We start from the raw sequence: 24,302 nt of genomic DNA, 5'->3' as shown, positions 1-24,302 counted from the left end.
CCAATGCAATACAACCTGTCTTAGCGACCACTCCTGTATTAAGACCATCTGTTTAATAAGACCACTTTCTCTTGGTCCCCATATGTCAATTTCGACACAATTTGTGTATTAAGATTACTTAGCTAGTTTTGGACAGTTTTGTTTATTTGTCCCTTAGATGATCTTTATTGACAGGTTTGAAAGTACATGTACTTTACAATGGTTCTCAAAATATAAAGAATGCACTCTATTGTTCACAAAGTTGCAATCTTACAGGAACATATATTACATGCATTCCGTATTCCTAAGCAGTATTTGGCGTAACGTTCTTAAGACCCTTTCTGTGGCATTTTGAGAACAGCTTCGAGTTCTTGAAGAATTCGTCTTAAAATAGCACGATAAGAGGAAGTAAAAGCATGGGATACTGTGGTCGTTGTGACGACGGTACGAATAGCGGAAATCAGAGAGATTTTCAACCCAACGATAAATCGGTGGAACGGAATTTTCAAGGATTAAGTAACTCCATACCAGAGATCAGGACTGAAGTCCGAGAAGTCATGACCCCAGTTCAAGCAACTATAAACAGATTTGTGAAGGAAATATCAAATAACGAAGGGATCGAAGGCCGATCATTATGCTGCACCATGTTCCAGCGACAATGGGAGTAAATTACCAACCCTGATACAGTTGTTATTGGCTTGAAAAGGTCATGAGATGGAGCAAGATTGACGAGATCAACAGAGACAAGACGTCACTGACGCACTAAACCGCTTTGATGATAGTCGTAACACTTTATAGAGCTATTTATGCATGTTTACAGTGTGAACCTAGTAATTGTCCTTAAACTCAACTGACTTTGACAATGTATCAATAGTGTAATTATTGTTTTATTGGCATACCTAATTGGATTAAATAATGTATGATAAGAGTAATTATAGTTTATTAATATACCTTGTAAGAATAAACAAAGTAATTGTAATCTTCATCCATGATTTTGTTTTTATTTTGTTTTTATTTTTTTATATATAAATATCTATGTTTATAAGATAAATGTGATAAGTCACAATAATACATGTATGTAAGTGGTGTGATGAATGAGAGCCCTCCTGTGTGGGGACATTTGTTTATATTTTTGAAGGCTGACCCAAAGGCCCAAAAATTTGCAGCCTTCAGATACATGTCTTGGATATTAAATGTTTTTTGGGGTTGTTTTTTTTTTTGTAAAAAAAAAAAAAAAAAAACAATAATAATTTTCATCCAAATAAAAGTCAATATGTTTATTGAAGAGGAATCCATCCTTAATAGTATCGGAAGGTTGGAGTTCGCTTATAGTAATGACAATCAGCATCGATATTTGGCAATTAATACGAGCTGTTAGCAACTCGTGGCTAAGAAATTAATGGCTAGTGCTATAATGTAATAAACAAAACATGATGAGGTACTTACGTTAATCATTCACACCTTAACCACAATTAGGTAGGAAGTATAATCCGTATGAAATCATTGAAATATTAACAAAGCAAAAATGGAACTATTACACAACTATATTATATAATGGAATGTGGAATAGGAAAAATGCTTACAAGGAAGGATTCATTGAAATATTGAAACTTATTTTGCATTAAACAATAACTAATAATAAATAATATTCAAAACAGAAATTAGGAAAATAGTTTTGTTTACAAATGTTCATGATCAAGATTATAAATAATTATGAAGTTTTCATCAATTTCTGAAGCGAAAAGATCACTCAGCAGTGTAGCATACATAAATATACTTTTTTGTAAATTGTAGTTTGATAATATTTTCCGCGAATTTGCAGAACATGTTTGATATGTATGCTCGCGAATAGTGTATAAGAAAAATATTGAGATATGGCAAGATCACGAACAATTAACAACGCTAAAATTTAATTTGTTTGTTTGTTGTTTGTAATTAAAACCGCTGAAATTTGTTTGTTTATTATTTGTAATTAAAACCGCTAAAATTTAATTTGTCTGATGTTGTTTGAAATAAAATTGCTAAAATTTAATTTGTTTGTTTGTAATTAAAACCGCATACATTTAATTTGTTTGTTGTTTGTAATTAAAAACGCAAAATTTTAATTTATGTTTGTTGTGTGTAATTAAAAACGCTAAAATTTTATTTGTTTGTAATTAAAAACGGTAAAATTTAATTTGTCTGTTTGTAATTAAAACCGCTAAAATTTAATTTGTGTGCTTATTCTTTGTAATTAAAACCGGTAAAATTTAATTTGTTTGTAATTAAAACCGGTAAAAATTAATTTGTCTGTTTGTAATTAAAACCGCTAAAATTTAATTTGTGTGTTTGTTCTTTGTAATTATAACCGGTAAAATTTGATTTGTTTGTTTGTAATTAAAACCGGTTAAAAGTTATTTTTTGTTTGTAATAAAAAAAATCGCGAAATTTTTGACCCCGGAAAATAACCGGCTATGCAGTCTGTTTTGATTCTTGATTGACAGGTACTTCATTTTCTCAGATTAAGACATTGATTTTCAAATATACACATTGTGCGGGCGTACAATTATGGGAATACGTTATAGCGAGAAACTAAATCCTAACGACGAAAGAATCCAATTATGTGGTACATGTAAATATGGGTATAGATTTAATCAGGGTTTAGTACCCCAATCGATCATTTAGTTTATAAAATACTTATTTCGGCATGCTTTGTTTAAAACTATTTCCCCTGGGAGTCTAAATTCTGATGAGTTTTCGCTAGAACACGTCAATGTTAAAATCCAATCATTTACCGAAGATAAGAACAGCGATTAATGATCCTAAAGTCTAGTTGGCGTTAACAACTAATATACTGATAATCAGAACACAATCCTGTATTTATAGCATTAGTGTCATTCCTTATTGATTTTTAAATGTTTATTGGATAACATCAAAACAGCCACGAAATGTCGAAAAATAAAACAACTTCACAACTAATAATACAATGTGTGTACACGTTTCTGAAACTATCCACAGTTACATGCATGTATTATTATTTTTATATTATGTAACCGCAATAGCATACATGCATTATTATTTTATATTATCTAACAGCAATGTTATTATTTATATATTATCTAACAGCAATGTTATTATTTATATATTATCTAACAGCAATGTTATTATTTATATATTATCTAACAGCAATGTTATTATTTATATATTATCTAACAGCAATGTTATTATTTATATATTATCTAACAGCAATGTTATTATTTATATATTATCTAACAGCAATGTTATTATTTATATATTATCTAACAGCAATGTTATTATTTATATATTATCTAACAGCAATGTTATTATTTATATATTATCTAACAGCAATGTTATTATTTATATATTATCTAACAGCAATGTTATTATTTATATATTATCTAACAGCAATGTTATTATTTATATATTATCTAACAGCAATGTTATTATTTATATATATCATCTAACAGCAATGTTATTATTGATATATTATCTAAGAGCAATGTTATTATTTATATATTATCTAACAGCAATGCTATTATTTATATATCATCTAACAGCAATGCTATTATTTATATATTATCTAACAGCAATGTTATTATTTATATATTATCTAACAGCAATGTTATTATTTATATATCATCTAACAGCAATGTTATTATTTATATATTACAGTATCTAACCGCATTATTATTATTTATATATTATCTAACCGCAATGTTATTATTTATATATTATCTAACAGCAATGTTATTATTAATATATTATCTAACAGCAATGTTATTATTTATATATTATCTAACAGCAATGTTATTATTATTTATATATTATCTAACAGCAATGTTATTATTTATATATTATCTAACAGCAATGTTATTATTTATATATTATCTAACAGCAATGTTATTATTTATATATTATCTAACAGCAATGTTATTATTTATATATTATCTAACAGCAATGTTATTATTTAAATATATTATCTTACAGCAATGTTAGTATTTATATATTATCTAACAGCAATGTTAGTATTTATATATTATCTAACAGCAATGTTATCATTATATATTATCTAACAGCAATAACATACGTGTATATTGCTACCTTTATACAGGGTGTTCCATAAATCAGTTACACTTTCAAAATGTTAATTACTTTTGATATACATGAACAACAGAACAGATATTTTGATTTATGAAAACATGCAACCAAATGTTTTATTGTATGCATAATATAAATTGATAATTTGATTATGCTGAAAACCACTGACGTCATCACTTTTAAGATATTGCCACGTCAAGAGGACATTATACACTCAATGTAAAATGATTTATGCTTTGTAAAACAGTGTCTTGGTCATGTAATGTTCAAGTTCTCAACAACTCAAATCTTTTCTGTGTATTACCAAAAGTACAGAAAGTAATCACCAACGCAGTACACTAGAAAATATTGTCCGGTGTATTAATTAGGCATTATAAAATAAGAACAAATTTCCAATGCTACTGATCAAAGGTTGCTCAAATATGAAGGATAACGTCGTTTTTACCACATTTTTCAAAAATGTGTCTTTTGTGATAGATTACTTTGATTTGTTTGTTAATCTATTTGTTAATCGAAATATGAAATGCATGATTACAGGCTTTTTGGAGATAAAATCCTGGTGCTTTACGTGCTGTATTAAACAAATTATTGAATAATTTATGGGACACCCTGTATTATCTATTTCCCATAATGGTTTATTTTGTCAAGAGTTATAACATTCCATCTAAAAATGAAAACGCAGAAAACATTTGTCCTAAAATGTGTTCGATGTTGAAAATTATATATTCAACTGCTATATGTGTGACATATATATACAGTTGCCCCACACTATATGTGCTTAATGCTAAAAACAGGATGATTAATTGATTATTTTTAACGTTCTATTAACGGCCAGGGTCATGTTAGGACATCCTCCCATGTATGTAGTGTGTAGCGTGTGTGAAGTGCGAGGTGCATGTTTTGGGAGACTGCGGTATCACAGTGTATGAACGGAAGTGGAAAGTATTTTTTTTTAATTTCGTAGTTGCGAGTCTGTATAGTGGTACTCGGTCACTTGCTAAGACAAATGAAACAACGGATAGTGGATATTTTTTTGCAATTTTATTTATTCTATACGATTTTGCTGTAATCTAAAGTTATAAACGGCGTCATGGATAGCAATTTGAACTACCAGTGACTAATGAAGTTTTGGGTGTTTACCACCATTAACATTTCAGACACTTTTCGTGAGTTGATCTGCTGTTCATCACCGAAGAATTGAGACACCCGCCTAATATTTTGCACTATTTTAAGGTATTCTGTCTGGCTTTCATCATTTCAAGCACCATCACATGTTTATAAATGAATCCAACAATATAAAACACATAAATACATATTAATGGACACAATATCTTTGACTTAATCGTATTTTGAAGTTGTAGGATGATCAGTTAAAATTGTATAGTCACTTGCATTGTTTTGAAACTGCGATGTATAGTTGCTTGCGAGGGCACTTGTATAGTCGCTTGTTATAAAGAGGAAATATATTCCGAGGACGTCTATAATGTTAAACATATTTGTAGTTACGAATAATACAGATATTTGGTGTTTTACTGACCCGTATACCATGCCTGTTTTCATTTATCCCGCTTCGATACTCACAAGTGACGATACAAAAAGTAACTAATGATTATACTATACACTTCCGTTCATACACAGTGGGTATGTTCGTGTTGTGTCTTCTTGTGTAGTGGAACTGTTGCCCTTTTTATAGTGCTATATCACTGATGCATGCCGCCGAAGACGCCAAGCAACACACCCCACCTAGTCACATCAACTGACAAGAGGCGAATCAGTCGTCCCACTGCTAAAAACAGGAGCACAAACTATTGCCATTATACAGTAAGGTGTGTATCGGCCAGGGGACATAACACAGATCTAGAGCCTTCCTTACATGAGGGAAGCCAAGATTGAGGCGGTGTCAAGAGAGACGTTAGGAAGGAGCTTGGAAGAAAGGAAAAGTGAAAATCCCAAATTCAGTCGCCTTTAACAATCATATAAACGCCCAGTAGTCACTCAAAGCCAAATTAAAGCGTGGTTTTAAGGATAGCTCTAGGCTTCTATCTACGAACAAGGGTCCAAATCTCACTACCAAAAATGGCATTAGACAGGATTTCAAGTTGATATTTTCCTGTTCTCAGATTCTGGTAATGTGACCTTTTTATCGATACTGCTACATCAGAGAGTACGAGTTGTGATATTGATTTTTTTTAAATGAAAACGAAATCCTAAAAAATAAATCGTGCATTTCCGATTGCCACTCTGAAAATTCCTCCATAATTTACTAGCTGTCACTCAAGGGTTGTTATTTTTTTATCTCTACTGTTTGTCAATGTTCCGAATTCAGGTCTTGGAGGTAAGACACCAAAGGGGAATGATTCAATAACGTTTTCTCGAATTTCGAAACACTAAGTTTTAGATAATCTTTTAACTATTTGGCTCACATTGTAATTAGAGTTAAATTCTAACAAAGACTTCATGTCAGCAAGCAGAAATTCTTAAAAATGTGGATTTGTATTATGTTTAGTAATTGGCTTATCAAACAGTCACGAATGATTCTATATCCATATGAAATTTGTAATAGTTGAGTTTGGTTGGTTTATGGTAACCGTCCTGTAAACAGTCGGCGACTTTAAAGGACAGTCTCTCATTAAGGTGTGTCTGAACGGCTGTGGTATATTAGTGTTGTGTGTGTGTGAACGTCTGTATGTTTTGGGGCTGTGGTATATAATACCGTATATTCGTGTTGTGTGTGTGAATGGCTGTATGTTTTGGGAGGCTGTGGTATATTGGTGTTGTGTGTGTAAATGTCTGTATGTTAAAGGGGGCTGTGGTATATTGGTGTTGTGTGTGTAAATGTCTGTATATTTTGGGAGGCTGTGGTATATTGGTGTGCTGTGTGTGAACGTCTGTATGTTTTGGAAGGCTGTGGTATATTGGTGTTGTGTGTGTAAAAGTCTGCATGATTTGGGAGGCTGCAGTATATATTTGTGTTGTGTGTGTGTGTGAATGTCTGTATATTTTAGGAGGCTGTGAGATATTGGTGTTTTGTCTGCGTGAATATATGCATGTTTTGTGAGGCTGTGGTATATTGGTGTTGTGTATTTGAATGTCTTAATGTTTTGTGAGGCTGTGGTATATTGGTGTTGTGTGCGTGAATGTCTGCATGTTTTGGGAGACTGTGGTATACTGGTGTTGTGTGTGTGAATGTCTGTATGTTTTAGGAAGCTGTGGTATATTGGTGTTGTGTGTGTGAACGTCTGTATGTTTTAGGAGACTGTGGTATATTGTTGTTGTATGTGTGAACGTCTGTATGTTTTGGGAGACTGTGGTATATTGGTGCTGTGTGTGTTTGTGTGTTTGAACGTCTGTATGTTTTAGGAGGCTGTGGTATATTGGTGTTGTGTGTGTTTGTGTGTGTGAAAGTATGTGTGTTTTGGGAGGCTACTGTATGTAAGCGTTGTGTGTCCTTGACCTTGTAATTCTATAACTCTTTTTATAGTGCTATCTCACAGGAACCTACCATCAAAGACACCAAACAACACACCACACCCATTATACTAACAAAGTTGACCTACACCTACTCTCGCTTTTTGCTGAGCTCGAAGCAAGAAGAGAGCTAAAATTTTGATAGAATCAGAATGTAGTGTTAACTGCAAGATTGCATGATTAAATGAGGCAATGTAATCAAATGTATGTACCCTGATTTCATAGCAGAGGCAAAATGACATCAAAGTTGTTCCTAGCAAAAACATACATTTATAGGATCTTATAACCTATGCTAATTAGTGTTCATTTCATATGAGATTTTATGAAATGAGTCATTTTTTTAGATTTTTTTTGCGAGGCTTGGAGAGCAAAATTAAACTTCCAAGACAAATTTCATCAAATCAAATGAAATCAACACAATTTTATGATACTTTTTATGACATAACTACTACAACCTACATTTTTAGGAATCTTACTTCAAAATTTATCTCAAAAATCAAGATATAATTAGTGTTGATAGAAAGTGTGTATGCATTTGGGTATGCCATTTGTATGACAAGGTCAAAAAGATCAAGGTCAATGTGTATGATTTATTTGGTAAAATTTGATTTGGTCAAATAAACACTCCATGCACCTGCTGTAGACACTAGTAAACATAACGTTATTTTGAGACAGAATATCCTGAAATGTACGATTTTAACATATTTTGTCAAAATTTACAAGCTATGCAACAACTTCAGAGTCACCAGTAATACGTAAGATTAGTCCTGACACCTTTTGATAACTTAGTTACATTTTGTATGTTCAAGTTCACTCCAGAAGTGATTTATAGACATACAAAATGTCACTAATTTAAACAGGGCTAATACCTTAAACTGAATTACAATAATTTGCAGTATGGGATGAGAGTAATTTCTTATCCAAATGTATTTACTATAGCTATCATCATGGCATTCCAAACATCAATATTCAAATTTTATATTGCATAAAATGGTATAAATGGTTTTTTATGTCTATTGAAATATGAAACATGGTTGAAGGGAAGTAATTCATCGTAAACCAAGTGACTGTACTCAGCTGACAGAGTGTAAATGAAGCAGGATAGCCAAATATATATACATTGTAAAGGAAGACGTTCACTGTTCATCATACTAAGAAAAAAATGTTATGGGTTGCATGAATTAATAGAACCTTTCCCTATACCTATAGCATATGACAACGAAATCACAAACCGAGGGCCAGGGTAATTCATGAATGTTCAATCTGAGGAATTTCCCTGAAGGTTGTGATTTCATTGATACACCGTCATAGATAAAATGATCAATCAGCACCACATATTAAAATAAGTATTTGCTTTTATCGAGACATTGTCAAAATGTTAAATGTAGTTGCTTTAGTGTTTAAAGATGCTCCACCGCTGACAAATGGAATGCTTTCTTTATAAAAAACAGGAACAGACGAATTAGTATTTTTCTTCAGTTGCAAAAGTTACTTACTTATACTATTACCACCATTGGAAAGTTTGAGCTTCTAATTTCATTTTTAGATAATAATACAAAAAATAATTAATTGCATTCCGAAAAAATCTGTGGCACTATATCCTATATGGAATGTAGTACTTATTGCGCATGCACCGAACGCAAAATATATTATTTCTTAGTATTTTTTGTGTTAATTAGACATATAGATACACGATTAAACACCAATTATTGTTCAAAGGATGAGTATCGTTTTTGGTCCGTCGGCGGTGGAGCATCTTTAAATGTTTATTGTATTTTGATTTAATAAAGAATTATGACACATACAGTAAACTGTACACTAAGACTTATTATACTGCAAGAGGTGTTTTACTAACCCTACATTTTACCAGGCAGATCAGCCTTGGCTAAATGTATTAGTTACAAATACAATTACAGATACTGAAATGAGAGAAACTTTGGAGCTCATTATTATGCAAAGTGGTTGTAGGGGTCTGCTAAGTACATATTCTGCACTGATGACAAATATTTCTAGTACCTTGATATAGTAGGCCGTGGGCTAGGAGGGTCCTACATACATTTACAGACCGCCACCCACCCATCCCTATGGTCATGATGTCATCAAAGTGACCATACTATTGTACTGCTTTACCTCTAGGTGGATCTATATATGAATTATAAAGTTCTGTATTACTGTACCTTATAGCATAGCAGTTTTGCAACAGTTTGTGATCTCGAGGATAGAATATCCCTATCCTTCATATCCACTTATGAAAGAGTATTTTTCTTTCATACCACGACGTTTTACTGCAATTTTACAACTATAATATCCCGCCATTTTGAAATAAATTCGAAGAAATCCACGACTGGAAGTCAATTTCCATACATGAAAAATTACGTGATATTTTCAACACAAATTGCGTTGCTTGCATCTTTTATAGTAAAACCAGTCAATTTTGTGAAAAAAATGTTAAAATTTTACCGAGGAAATAGAGATTTTGTTGACGCCGTGACGTCACGAGGCTTTATTGCATGGGTAGCCATGCAATACAGCCTCAGGCGACATGAGTGTATTGCCCTAGACCAGCCAGTATTACACGTGTAGGTATGAAAGAAATACCATGTACGTAATATGGAAGACAAAAAGGAAGACCAACAGATATGATTCTATTTCTATATGATTTCTGTTGAAGATCAACTCCTGCTTAGCAGTTTATATAATAAGAATTAAGCTAAGGCCTAATGGTAGATTACAACATCAATCTGATTGAAATACAGATCCTTATAACCATTCTGTTCAATAGAGGATCTGAGAAAATCTGATTAAGGTTCATGTTCGGATGACCTTTACACCACATGTAATTCAGATCAAATGCATTTTCTGCACGTTGCTCTGTCAATTGAAAACGCCATTTCGCCCCAACATACAAATACTATTAGCTTTATTGTGCTCTTTGATCGAGATGACTACGTACACGGAAATAATTCTGACAGATTTTCAAACTATTTCGTCCCCTGAAATTCACTGTCAAAATTTTGCCAGCAGCAATTTGATTGGCCATTTACAAAGGTCACCTGGACATGACCCCTAATAGGATTTTCTCAGATCCTCTTATCTAACGTAGTGATAATAAGGATCTGTATTTTAATCAGATTGATTACAACATACTAATGAACCAGTAAACTTACCAGAGGTACTTAAGGTTTCCTGGATCGACAGCCATGGTACGGAGGCTGAGGTGTTTCACAACAGGAACAGCACGAGACAGTAATTTGTTTAGGTGAAATAAATACATCCAAAGAATCTATAAAAAGAGATAAAAAAACATACTTAATTGTTGTAATGATGTCACTCTAAGGATTCATGAAAAATGCATTTCAACAATTATTCAAACGGGTAAGTGGCGCTGCTACTCAATTATTTTCATCCAACATTTTTTTGGTATCTTTTTTATAATGTACATATATATATATATATATATACATACAGATGTGTAGAACAACAGGGAAAATACACATCCTTGCCAAGTGCCCACCACAAGAATCGAACCCATAACCCGGTCTTACGTGTATATTGTAGATAGAAAGGTGCGAGATCGACTACGTCTGGCCATATGCGTCTGCTTCTGGTTTTAGAAAAATACAATAACCTACCCCTACTATGTTAATATAGTAGGGGTAAGCTACTATATTTTTTTCTCAAACCAGAAGCAGACGCCTGTTGTCCGGCTATTACACTTGATGTAAACAATGTCAAAAACAATTGATGCGTTTATGAATATTATTTGTTGTGAGCTTTTATCTCACATTTACTTATTTTCTAACAGGTTTGGTCGTTGTCATGCATCAATTTGGGCAGAACAATTATTTACTTACCTGTTTTCATGTGTACACTGCCCCTTAAAACTTGTTTACACTCTGAGTGATCTTTGTCAGTTTGGTGCTTAGCACTAGGACAATCCAATGTGACATGCAAACGTTTGGTCGATCAAGTTTAGGTAACCTAATACACAAATCGTACACAATGAAATCCGCATATAAGCGAATTTCAGAAATTGTCACTTTTCGTAGAAAAAAAAACGAAAAAAGTTGGTTAAACTGTCTGATTTTTACATTAACATACAAAGAAGTATAAATTAATAACACGTTTGCACCAATGGATATCCGAATCATTTTTTTTGGTATTATTATCAGAATTACATACTGTAACACAGTAATTAGTGACGTCACACAGTAATTAGTGACGTCACGTACAATGGCCAGTTAAGCTCCGCCCACTGGTGGTCTAACTTTGGTGGTTTGTCATTGTATTACTGTACAGTGTAAATTTTTAATTAATGATTTCTTCCTTATTTTCCGACCGATCCTTAAACGTCAAACTCAAAATGGAGATGGGATTATTCCCTTTCCAATGATGTCTTCCGACATTTCCGTGTCGATAGTTATCAACTTACCTGTATTTTTCTCACTATATGTCTCTACTAAACCCAAGCCAATTTAGACCACCGGTGGGCGTGGCCTAATCTATTGTTCTGACCAGTGTGACGTCAGCCTGAATGACCCTAGCTTGTAGCCCTACATGTATATATATGTTTCTGTTATTATGACCAAATCAAGGAGCGAGAAGGATTTGTCACTCGGGGCTTGAGATTAATACCTCGTGATCGCTTGTGTTTGTGCCCTGATCCACATGTACATGTACAGACGCACGCGTTTTGTTTTTAACAAATATCATAATATATGTCTTGGTAGTATTGTCTTAAGTAATATACAGGAAAGGAACATGATCTTGCGTACTGGTAATTTCAGGTAATTTTAATAAAGTAACAAACTTATTCTGACGTAAAAGTATAGAATGGCAATGCTAATTCTAATACAATCTCAGTTTTTTAGTCTAAGATGCAGACGTACCGTGTTACAGTAGTGGCCTATGGGGCGATAGTGAAAGAATGGCGGAAAGTGACGTCTGATTTAAAAAGTCGTCAATTTTTGTTATTTGACATATAGTACATTTTTAAAATTGCAAACTGATTTATAATTCAATTATTTTGTTTTTCATTGAAACTTGAATGGTCAGCTAAATAAATTGAATATCCTAATATGACTAAAATTGGATTATATTGTACTGCGCAAGATCATATGTGCCGTGTTTACTTCCAGTTCCAACATGTGGTAAGGTCAATATTTTTCGTTTATTTTTGGCAAACTGAAAAAATACCATTTACTTTTGTAAGGTACTGAAAAAACAAATGCTTGTTCCTTGCTGTCACCATTATATAACAATAAATAAATATTTAATGAATTATCTGTCGGCTATGAAACTCTTAGGTGCACAAGATCATGTACATGTGCCGGCATTGTATATTACCAAGATATGCTGATTATTTTTTTATTCTGGAAATGCCGGTACATAAATTGCAGTCTGACTGTAATGTGACGTTGGGCCGGTGGAACCCTTTGATGTAGCTTGCGGGTACCAGGCTAGCTAATAAAAAAAACCTGCTTTCTGAAGCGGGCCGTCATTTCATGAGATGTCGAATTTTTTTAATTGAAAATTTAAGACATTTCTTCACACGTCTTCCGTCCTTCAAAAAGGAATAGACGTCGTGATTTTTTTTTTAACTTTACATTGGTGTTTTTTTTTTACTTTATAAGACAGGTACGTATTTGTTGAGAAAAATGTTTATTTTACATCGCTAAGGGTCTTTGTTCCCAGTTCATCGGCGTCTCGTGTTGTGTTTAATAGTGTAAAGAGACAGTGACAAATCTTTCTCACTTATAAATCCTTGGACCAAACATATAGCTCATACATATAGCAAAAATAGAATATGCTAGAACTTACCTTTGGACTACATGTATATATAAAAATATCATCATCGATTTCAGTAATGATTATCATTGAATATATTTTGTAATTCTATTCACAGCATAGGTAGCCTAAAACATCTTATTTTTAAAAACTAAAAGTTTTGAATATTTCCCCCTCGAACTATCTGAATCACAAACATACATGCACATACACTGTATATAATATAATTAATTATGTTTCTGTTCGAACCAATGACAAACATGCCTCATAAAGACATTTCTTGTTTTAAATTCAAAATGTCTTCTTAACCCTCGCCAAAATACATATGACCATAAGACACTGACCATGTACACCGTATTCTCTATATGTACATATACGTCGACTCCATTTGTCTTTAATGAATGAATATATATATATATATACAAAATGTATTCATACATGTATAAATAAGGTTGGTTGCATTTATATTTTTTCATGTCTATAAAATATTAATACACGTACATGTACATGTAGATACTGGAACAACCGGTTGAGTTAATTGGACCTACATTGTACATGCATAATATGCTATGGGGATAAGCCGAAAACTACAATATGTGGAAAAGAGAACTGTATCGAGGCCCGTCAGTAATTGTTCTCTCTCCCACATATTGTACAGTTTTCGGCTTATCTCTAACTTTAAACATATGTGTTAATAATTTTGCCTGTCATGCCTTAAAATTGAATTATATATGTATGACCTCTTGTCATATACAATGTGTATCTGAGTGTAATATAAGAATTGAAGAATTGAATAAAGTACACTTTTATTTCTTAATATTTACAGTCAGTAGTGAATTGATAGTATAACCCCCGTTGATTTCAACCAAAGGCTACTCAACTTTATTTCTCGATAGATTGAGTATGTCACGCGCAATTTGGAGCCGTGCGGATGAATTTATGGTGGTCCAAATCAGAACCTTTTGGTGTTTTCAGTACCGAACGTAGGTTCGATGAACATGTACATGTATCAAAATAGGTTTTAACACATATACATGTACGTGTGTAAATACAAATGTAGAAAAGCTACATTGTTTATGTTACTACCGTACCTCTTTGAGCAATGCTTCCGTGCGTATGATAAATAAACACTGTTGTACAATGTACAGTTTTGCACATTCCGATGACGTCGCAATGTTTACATGTTGTGTGTCGGTGAGTCTGTGTTGTTCGCTACAACATGTAGATCTACATCCTATTTGTATTTTTAACATATTTGGTTGTACGCAAATGGATAAGATATGTTAGGACAACATCAGTCTTTGAGTTGCATAAGTTTAACCAAAACGACCTAGCACGATAATGCATTTTTGTTCGCCTCGGGGGACAGACAAGTCCTGTACGTTATCTACTTACACAATGTACGTTTGGGTGTTTCGAAATATGAATGAAATGGAATCCTACAATTGTAGCTTTACAATACTTGTAATAGATATCTCTAATATTTATTGAAGTGTTTGAAACACCAATATAAATATATGCTAATATTTTGAGAGCGGTAAACGTTTACAGTAGTGGGCCTACCTGTGTTTGTACATGTTCCTCGAAACGACGTCCGATGCATTTGAAAATCTCCAAAATCCGGAAATAATGACATTGAACTATGTAAACATCCGTGTATTCAAGTAATTTCAAACGTGAACTGATTAAGTAGAACTCAAGTGATCACAAAATTGAAAAAACTCTCTGTTTGTCACACCTCCTTGACACAGGCGGTTTGAATCGGACGCCGCGTCACAACTACGTTAAATATCCTGCCACGTTATGAATTATGTAAGCGTGTGTAATCATACGAAGTAAAAGATTAAATCCAAAGTGCTTTGCACCACGGTGTTTTTAACAACAGATAAATAAAACGATTTATAGTTTCATACCGGGAAAACCCCATATATATGCTTCATCAGACGGAACTCATTTTATTTGTATGTTCATTGATAAATTGGCGGGAATTTCCGCAACTTCGAGTGGCTGTTCCAAATGCCTGTCGGAACCAAACGATATAATTCAATTTTAGTCTTATAAATGCCATAAACACTAATAAGGGTAAATTTTGAGCTACGAAAATAATAGTTAAGACTGTAAATATAAGGATTAAAGTCTCTTTCTGGTGGTTCTATCGAAGGATAAAGTTGAGTAGGGTATCGATATTTGTTTCATGGACCGCTTCGCGGCCCATTCCAAATATCGATACCCTACTCAATTTTATCCTTCGATAGAACCACCAGAAAGAGACTTTAATCCTTAAATATATAAGCCAGGTTTTTTTGCCTTTGTCTATGAGCACAGGTAACTCTACCCATGTACATTCAACCATGCAAATCCAATATACACAATATACAATGGCATCATAGAATTACCTTTGCCTGTGTTATATGTGATAGATAGCATTCATGAACGGAATGCTTGAAGCATGCTTTTGGGTTGGACGACCATATACGTAAATTCACTTTCACCATGTCCACCGGCAGTGATGGAGGGGTATAACTTTATCAATTTAAACGTACCATAAATACACTGCAAACAATAATTTAGCCAGCTGCACTGCCAAGATGCTGGTAATGAGCAGCTGCCCCCGAAATCCGAAGTTGAACTCGATAAAACAACACTCTTTACAAATGTCTAAAAAAAAAACATCCGAAATTCAAAGTTGAACACAACGACGTCTCAGTCATTCCAGAAAAAAAATGTTTCCATTGAATTTTAAATCGATGAAATATCACCTAAATACAATCCATGGATTGCAGCTCCAAAGACGTCATCAGCCAGGTCCACCTCTCCCTGAACGTTTCGACTCCTAACATGGAACGTCCTCAAGATGGCGAGTCGACAGTGATTAGCCAAATCACTGCCCGTCTGTGGATAGCTTCCAGCTGATGTCTTGTCGTCGGCACGTTTGGGTGTTTCGAAATATGAATGAAATGGAATCCTACAATTGTAGCTTTACAATACTTGTAATAGATATCTCTAATATTTATTGAAGTGTTTGAAACACCAATATAAATATATGCTAATATTTTGAGAGCGGTAAACGTTTACAGTAGTGGGCCTACCTGTGTTTGTACATGTTCCTCGAAACGACGTCCGATGCATTTGAAAATCTCCAAAATCCGGAAATAATGACATTGAACTATGTAAACATCCGTGTATTCAAGTAATTTCAAACGTGAACTGATTAAGTAGAACTCAAGTGATCACAAAATTGAAAAAAACTCTCTGTTTGTCACACCTCCTTGACACAGGCGGTTTGAATCGGACGCCGCGTCACAACTACGTTAAATATCCTGCCACGTTATGAATTATGTAAGCGTGTGTAATCATACGAAGTAAAAGATTAAATCCAAAGTGCTTTGCACCACGGTGTTTTTAACAACAGATAAATAAAACGATTTATAGTTTCATACCGAGAAAACCCCATATATATGCTTCATCAGACGGAACTCATTTTATTTGTATGTTCATTGATAAATTGGCGGGAATTTCCGCAACTTCGAGTGGCTGTTCTAAATGCCTGTCGGAACCAAACGATATAATTCAATTTTAGTCTTATAAATGCCATAAACACTAATAAGGGTAAATTTTGAGCTACGAAAATAACAGTTAAGACTGTAAATATAAGGATTAAAGTCTCTTTCTGGTGGTTCTATCGAAGGATAAAGTTGAGTAGGGTATCGATATTTGTTTCATGGACCGCTTCGCGGCCCATTCCAAATATCGATACCCTACTCAATTTTATCCTTCGATAGAACCACCAGAATAAAGTACACTTTTATTTCTTAATATATAAGCCAGGTTTTTTTGCCTTTGTCTATGAGCACAGGTAACTCTACCCATGTACATTCAACCATGACAAATCCAATATACACAATATACAATGGCATCATAGAATTACCTTTGCCTGTGTTGTATGTGATGGATAGCATTCATGAACGGAATGGTTGAAGCATGCTTTTGGGTTGGACGACCATATACGTAAATTCACTTTCACCATGTCCACCGGCAGTGATGGAGGGGTATAACTTTATCAATTTAAACGTACCATAAATACACTGCAAACAATAATTTAGCCAGCTGCACTGCCAAGATGCTGGTAATGAGCAGCTGCCCGAAATCCGAAGTTGAACTCGATAAAACAACACTCTTTACAAATGTCTAAAAAAAACAAACATCCGAAATTCAAAGTTGAACACAACGACGTCTCAGTCATTCCAGAAAAAAATGTTTCCATTGAAATATTAAATCGATGAAATATTACCTAAATATAATCCCTGGATTGCAGCTCCAAAGACGTCATCAGCCAGGTCCACCTCTCTCTGAACGTTTCGACTCCTAACATGGAACATCCTCAAGATGGCGAGTCGACAGTGATTAGCCAAATCACTGCCCGTCTGTGGATAGCTTCCAGCTGATGTCTTGTCGTCTCCACCACAGCCAACTGGACGACTTCTCTGCTGTTCTTGACAGTCGGTCCACTGCTGCTTTCCTGTCTCTGCCCTTCACACCCAGTGCTGCAAACATTCTCCATGTTGAATGTGCAGGAAATCCTCTGCATCCGATCTCCACTGGGAAGACCCAAACACTCCACCCTAGGGCCCTGATGTCTCCTGCCAATTCTTCATACTTCCCCTTCTTTCGCTCAAATGCCTGCTGCAAAACATTCTCCATGTTGAATGTGCAGGAAATCCTCTGCATCCGATCTCCACTGGGAAGACCCAAACACTCCACCCTAGGGCCCTGATGTCTCCTGCCAATTCTTCATACTTCCCCTTCTTTCGCTCAAATGGCTCCTCACATCTTTCTTCCCATGGAACTGTCAATTCCACCATGACCATCTTCTTTCCTGCGTCGACCACTTGAGGATATCTGGACGCAGAATGGTCTGGATGATGTCGGGGAATACCAGTCTCCTGTCTAGATCGACCCTCATCTCCCAATTCTTTGCGCCGTCAAGGATACCCCCCTGGTAAACAGTTGAAGATGTGTGTCCCTCCCCGCCTCGTACAAAGTTGATGAATGTACAGCCCTTAGCAGGCTTCCGCTTCTTAATCCTCTCCCTCTCAAGGATGTCAGCCAGTTCCCGTAGCACCTTGTCATGGCGCCATCTGTAGCGTCCTTGCGTAAGGGCAACATTGCATCCTGATAGTACATGCGCAAGGTTCCCTGGTCGGTTGCACAATGGACAGTCTGGAGTCTCAGTCAAGCCCCATCTATGGAGGTTAGTAAGCGAGGGAAGCAGGTCGTAAACTGACCTCAGCAGGAACTGGATGCGGCAAGGTTCCATACGCCAGATGCCCGACCAAGACAATCTTCTGTCTGTAGTTCCCCACCTCCTCCATGCTCCCTGGGCTCCAATCTTCACCACTTTGGCCTTCCTGATTTCCTCCTCCATTTTCCTGATGTTGTCCTGTACCATCTTCCTATTGCCGGCTTTATCTGATGTCTCCCAACGCTGCACATGACTTTCCCTGGCGTCCTACGCACGTTGTACCAACGATGTCTTGATGCCTCAGGCGGCTCTCAGCTGCTTCTACTGCGCTGCTTGCAGACCATTTCCTCCCCGTTCTCGTCTCTATGCCTGCGAGTCTGATATTATCGTCTTTTGAGTCCCTCACAGTCATCATCTGTCTTGCCTTAGCCATCTTGAACTCCTCAACCAGTGATGAAATTTGGAGCTGTAGTTTGGCTGATGAGCTGTACAAGCCAACGCTCGTGAAGCTTGGGGGTACTCCTAGCCATCTTCGCAGGAACTTGCTGATGATTCTTTCCAGTGCCTCTACTGTCGTTGTGGTAACATCATAAAATGTGAGCGGCCACGTCAGACGAGGTAGAAGTCTGGTAGAGCCACGCCTTGAATTTCCCAGGAAGTCCTGTCTTGTCGATCACTCTGAGTCCTTCTTTCACTTGTCCTTGCAGCCTCCTGATGTTGTTAGAGTCATTTATGCTAGCATCAAACCACTTTCCCAGACACTTGATCGGGTTGTTGACGATTTTGGGAATCTCTTCGCCCTGGATAAACATCGAGAACTTCTCCGTGACCATGCCTCTCTTGATGATTAAGCTCCGTGACTTCCTGGGTTTTAATTTCCTTCTGCCCATTCCACAGTCTCCTCCAGTGCAGTTAGTACCCACCGGGCCTGGACATGTGTAGTTGTAGTCACTGTCAGATCATCCATGAAGCCTCTGTTGGCTGATAGTTGAATCCCAGATGACGTCTTCGGGCCTCTACTTTCTCTGTCTGCTGCCTTGATAATCAGGTTCATCCTCATCACGAACAGGATCACCGAAATGGTGCAGCCAGTGACGATCCCCTTCTCCAACGCCTGCCACACTGTGGTCATATCTCCCACTGTGAATCGGAGCTTTATGTTGCTGAAATAGCTCCTGATTATCCCCTTGACGTGGTCCTGGATGTGGAAGTGCTGCAACGCATCATGGATCAAATGGTGTGGTATTGATCCATAGGCATTGGCGAGGTCCAGCCAGATGACAGTGAGGTCTCTGTGCTTGATCTTAGCTTCCTGATGAGCTGGGTGATGACACCCGTCTGTTGGACACATCCCGGGAATCCTGGGATCCCTCCTTTCTGCACAGATGAATCAATGTATTCATTTGCCGTCTTGTACGTTGTCATCCGTCTGGCGAGTATGGCAAAGAAGATCTTCCCCTCCACACTGAGTAAAGAAATCATCCTGAATTGTGTGATGTTCTTAGAATAATTCTCTTTCGGAACAAATATTCCCTTGGCTTTTTGCCAACTATCCGGTATCTTGCCTTTCCTCCATATGACCTTTGAAAGTCTCTACAACCGTTTCAGGCGTTTCGGACACGTCTTGTAGACCTTGTATGGTATGCCGCTAGGTCCTGGTGCTGATGCCGTCCGTGCCTTCCTGACCACTTCTGTGATCTCCTTCCAAATTGGCTCCTTCGTATCGAGTGGAATTGATGGTCTTTCAGAATGAAGGGATTCTGGAACACTCTCCAAGCGGTGAGTTCCTATCTGCATCAGAGTGCGTCTCCTGCAGGTGTTCTTCAAGCTCTTGTCTATTGGCCTCTAGCTTCCCCGATCATTCGCCCCCAAGGGGTTTCCTACAAATGCAACCCTCTTCTTCGTTGCCTCTCGCCTCTCCCTCCTGGTGTTCTCAGCGTTCCGAAGTGATTTCAGTTGTTTCCTGAGGTCGTCTGGCAGCTGTTGCAAACCGATCCTCTCCTTGTTGTTTGACCTTCTGAACCGATTCCTTAAACAGCTCAGCTCCCGTCTCAGTTTGGCAGAGGTTGCTGATCTGTGTTCCCTTCTGTTCGGTTGGTGAGTATTACCTTGCCTTTTCTGCTCCTTTGTGCCAAATCTTCCATATCCTAATGTGTACACAATGACTTTATCTTTCTCTCCACTCCACCTTGCAGTGTTGTCTCCAGCATCGTATCCAAGTCCTCGTCTAGTTGTTTTCATTTGTCCTTGTTGTTTATGCCAGGCCACTTCACCTTTCTCCTCCTTTCGACTGTAGGTTCATCTGTTTTAGTCCCTCGACCATCTTCTCCCTCAAGTGAAATCATGGTGTCTCGCTGTGACGACACAGCAGCAGAGGTCATCAGTACTTTGGTGTAAATCCTGGCTGAGAACCTCCTGCGTCTCACCAGATGGTATATCTGTGCGCTGCTGCCGTTTCTCCTCAGTTTGGCACTTCGCTTTCGCCTGGTGGATCCGTAAGCCTCGAAGATTTTTGCATACTTTCCCACAGTGGCATTTGATCTCTACATCCTTTCCAATCAAAGTCCGTTGGACGAGCCTAGTCGTTGCCGTGTTGTCTGTCCTATCGAGTCGTTCATCCTCCTCCACCCCCCTCTCGGAAGACTCTGGGGGTGTTGCTATGTATATATGTTCGTAGCTGGTGGTAGGTTGTACTCTCACGGATACTGTAAGTGGGAAGCTGCCCCACTACACGCTGGTACTAGTTTGTTCCTAGATGTCAGCCGTCTTTCCAGCGTCTCCAATCTCTTCTTGGTTGTCATTCAGTCTCTCCTGGTAGTCACTGGTAGCCCAGTATAGTAATATTACCTAAATACAATCCCTGGATTGCAGCTCCACAGACGTCATCAGCCAAAATATTCAGTCGTTCAAGATATCGACGTGATTCTTTGAGAATCATCCGGGATAATTCTGTTCAGGTCTCATGCTTTTGTTACGATTTTGCTTGTTTCGAAAATGTGAGCAATTAACATATTTGTCCAAACAAACGCGTTACGTATGTTAATACGACATTCAACCTTGAAGGCGACTAGGACCGATTATTTTTGAAAAAGTCAGTCCTACTCTTAATTTGGGATTGGGACAAGTTCTGCAACATCTGTAATATAAAAGATGTATCTGACATTCATCAGATTCTATACATATGACAAAGCCTTGCCACGAAAAAGTCAATATTTTCATCAAAGAGACTATTGAAATGTACTAACTCTTGACTGTTGCATGGAACTTTCAAGCTCATTCTAAGCAACTTTCTGTTGGTGGAAATAACCCCATCTTTATTTTTTGATGTAGCCTAAGACCATTGTCTTACATATGGAAGAACAAATTACATAACTTTAATAACATCATAGTGGAATTGACAAGCGATATGTGATAAAGGTTGGACCATTTTTCCTGAAATGTCTGGTCTGCCGACTACAAAATACTCACCTGACCTCTGGCATTAAGGCTGTATTCGAGATTAATAGAATCTTACATGGATCTGTGGAGTGGACAGGGATATCTCAACCCGAGTGAAAGATTTTGGCCGGTCAACCCGAGGCTTGACGGCCAAAATCTTTCACGAGAGTTGATATATCCCGGTCCACTTCACAGACCCATGTTGGATTCTTTTTTCTCCTATACTTAGTAGAAAAAATGATAAAATTCCACTTGGTTTCCAGCTTTTTCATCGCGCCATGATCGCGTGATCGCAGGAACGTCGTTATGCGTCAAAATCGATGACGTCATCTACAATGCGCGCCGCAGTTACGCCGCATGTATTGATGACGTCACGTTATTGTCTAGCGCATGTGAGCTGTCTTACACCCCCCTGTGTAAGATAGAGATATCTTTTCCCTAGCAACCACGGGATATCCCTGTGAAGTATGGGAGAAATTGTGCTCCGTTTCACCCTTCCACCATTTCCGACTCTACCCGTTATTTTCCGGAGAAATTGTCGTCACTAAGAAGTACAGCGTACATGATTAACATCTCCAGTCACCCTTAAATCGTCTTTTGGGTCATGGGATGTCGCATATCAACATGTATGTCGGACAGTTATATCCTCTGAGTCATGTGATTCCTCACAGTGACTGGCAATGATATGATAAGTATCGTCTTCTTGGTCACTGGCATCGTGTGTATGTTGATTTGTTTCAACATCAGTACTGTATGCTGCCAGACCACGAGTACTGATGGCTTCGATGCATTTTTTGATGAAACAGACTTTTCAACTAAAGTTGCGTCCGCATAAAACGTTTTAATGGAAGAAAGTTGTTCCTATGTAGTTCCTTTTCTTCCCATTACCGAACTCGAGTTGTACAATAGAAACAGGAATATCAGAGTTCGGTCGTTCCAACACAATGTCTCCCTCCTTCTGCCATACATCTGACACCTTATGTTTTCACTCAAATGCAAATATCTTGATAAGTACCCGATCATTTACTTCCATTGAGACTGCTCTGTTTCTTATCGTACTGCATGTTTTGTCAAACCTTGGACATTGCTGATAAAGATGATGTCAGATGACAGGAATCTTTCAATCTTCGCTTGAATCTTGTCTACTGATTCGCTGTTCTGTGCTATACCAAATGCGATGTCAATAGGTGGGGTGTAGATCTCTGCCGAACATTAAAAATACTCAACAGTTGACAAATGTTTTATTTCTCTCTATCAAACATAGGAGCAGACGAATAAGATTTTTTCTTCAGTTACAAAAATTACTTACTTTACACCATTACCACAATTGAAAAATTGAGGTTCTTGTTTTACTTCAAGATAAAAAATATTAAAAATAATTGCGTCCCTAAAAAATCCGTGGCATTCATTCTTATATATTTACACTTGCTATGCTTGGTCACTATACGCTAATACTAGCCGATTTTGATTACCATAACTGCATGGTAACATTGAACTTTGTCATCATTCGCTGTTCAATTGAGTAAGCTCCTCCCACTTTTGACCGACTTTTATTGAATAATTACGTCACTTTCAAATGACGATTTTATTGCATAAAATATAAATAAAAAATCGTGTGAGTGTAAATATAGGGATTGGATTTCGTTTTTATGTTAACCATGCTTGTATGGAGCAATTCCTCTAAGCGTTAGCGCCCCATATTGAATATATTCTTAGAGGAATTGCTCCATACAAGCATGGTTAACATAAAAACGAAAATCCAATCCCTATATGAAATGAAGTACTGATTGACCATGCACCAAAAGCAAAGTAGATTATTAGTTATATTAAGTTTTATGTTAATTAGACATATATATAAAGGATCAAACACCAATTGTTGTTCAAATGATGAGTAGGCCTACCGTTTATCCTCTGTCGGCGGTGGAGCATCTCTAAGTAAAAAACGAGAAAATCCTGTAGAGTTGTGACAAAGGCAATGGTATGCATGGAATAACTGTGTAAAATAGCAATTTCTAGCGTTCCTTACATATTCAGAAAAGTTATGATAAAGTCTTCTGTAATTGACCATACAATGCTATGTTGTTGCCATTGATCGATCGAGATACATGTACTCAAAGTACATTGCAATTATAGTCCAATAAAGAGTTTTATCTCAAAACAATTGCAACAGATGTTTTTTTTTTTTTTCTTATTTTTTCATACATATCTGACTTTGTCTTATACAAGAAAATAAAGTGCCACAAATTAAAATTTTGGGAAAGTGCTTTTCTCAAATACTACTAGTATAAAC

At 36.5% G+C, this 24,302-nt stretch overlaps 2 protein-coding genes across 2 annotated transcripts in view; both read right to left on the bottom strand.

Annotated features, from left to right (window-relative positions):
* Positions 1-11,501, bottom strand: part of LOC138305481 (NAD(P)H-hydrate epimerase-like) — a 125,675-nt gene extending 114,174 nt beyond the window's left edge. The window contains exons 1-2 of the mRNA XM_069245720.1: positions 11,400-11,501; positions 10,713-10,828 (exon numbers count right to left, since the gene is read on the bottom strand). Coding sequence (XP_069101821.1) covers positions 10,713-10,819 — 107 coding nt within the window. The 5' untranslated portion in view covers positions 10,820-10,828; positions 11,400-11,501. The remainder of the gene's footprint in view (positions 1-10,712; positions 10,829-11,399) is intronic.
* Positions 11,502-18,181: 6,680 nt separating this feature from the next.
* LOC138305770 (uncharacterized) lies at positions 18,182-18,781 on the bottom strand. The gene has a single exon (XM_069246039.1). The coding sequence runs from the start codon at positions 18,779-18,781 to the stop codon at positions 18,182-18,184; it is 600 nt and encodes a 199-aa protein (XP_069102140.1).
* Positions 18,782-24,302: the final 5,521 nt, after the last annotated feature.

The sequence above is a fragment of the Argopecten irradians genome, chromosome 13 (genome assembly GCF_041381155.1).
Source record: "Argopecten irradians isolate NY chromosome 13, Ai_NY, whole genome shotgun sequence".
In the NCBI taxonomy this organism is placed as follows: domain Eukaryota; kingdom Metazoa; phylum Mollusca; class Bivalvia; order Pectinida; family Pectinidae; genus Argopecten; species Argopecten irradians.
This window is presented reverse-complemented; position numbering and strand designations above follow the sequence as displayed.

What these genes read in the sequence shown, in the direction of transcription:
- LOC138305770 (XM_069246039.1), bottom strand. Translation starts at nt 18,781, where the DNA reads ATGGTACAGGACAACATCAGGAAAATGGAGGAGGAAATCAGGAAGGCC.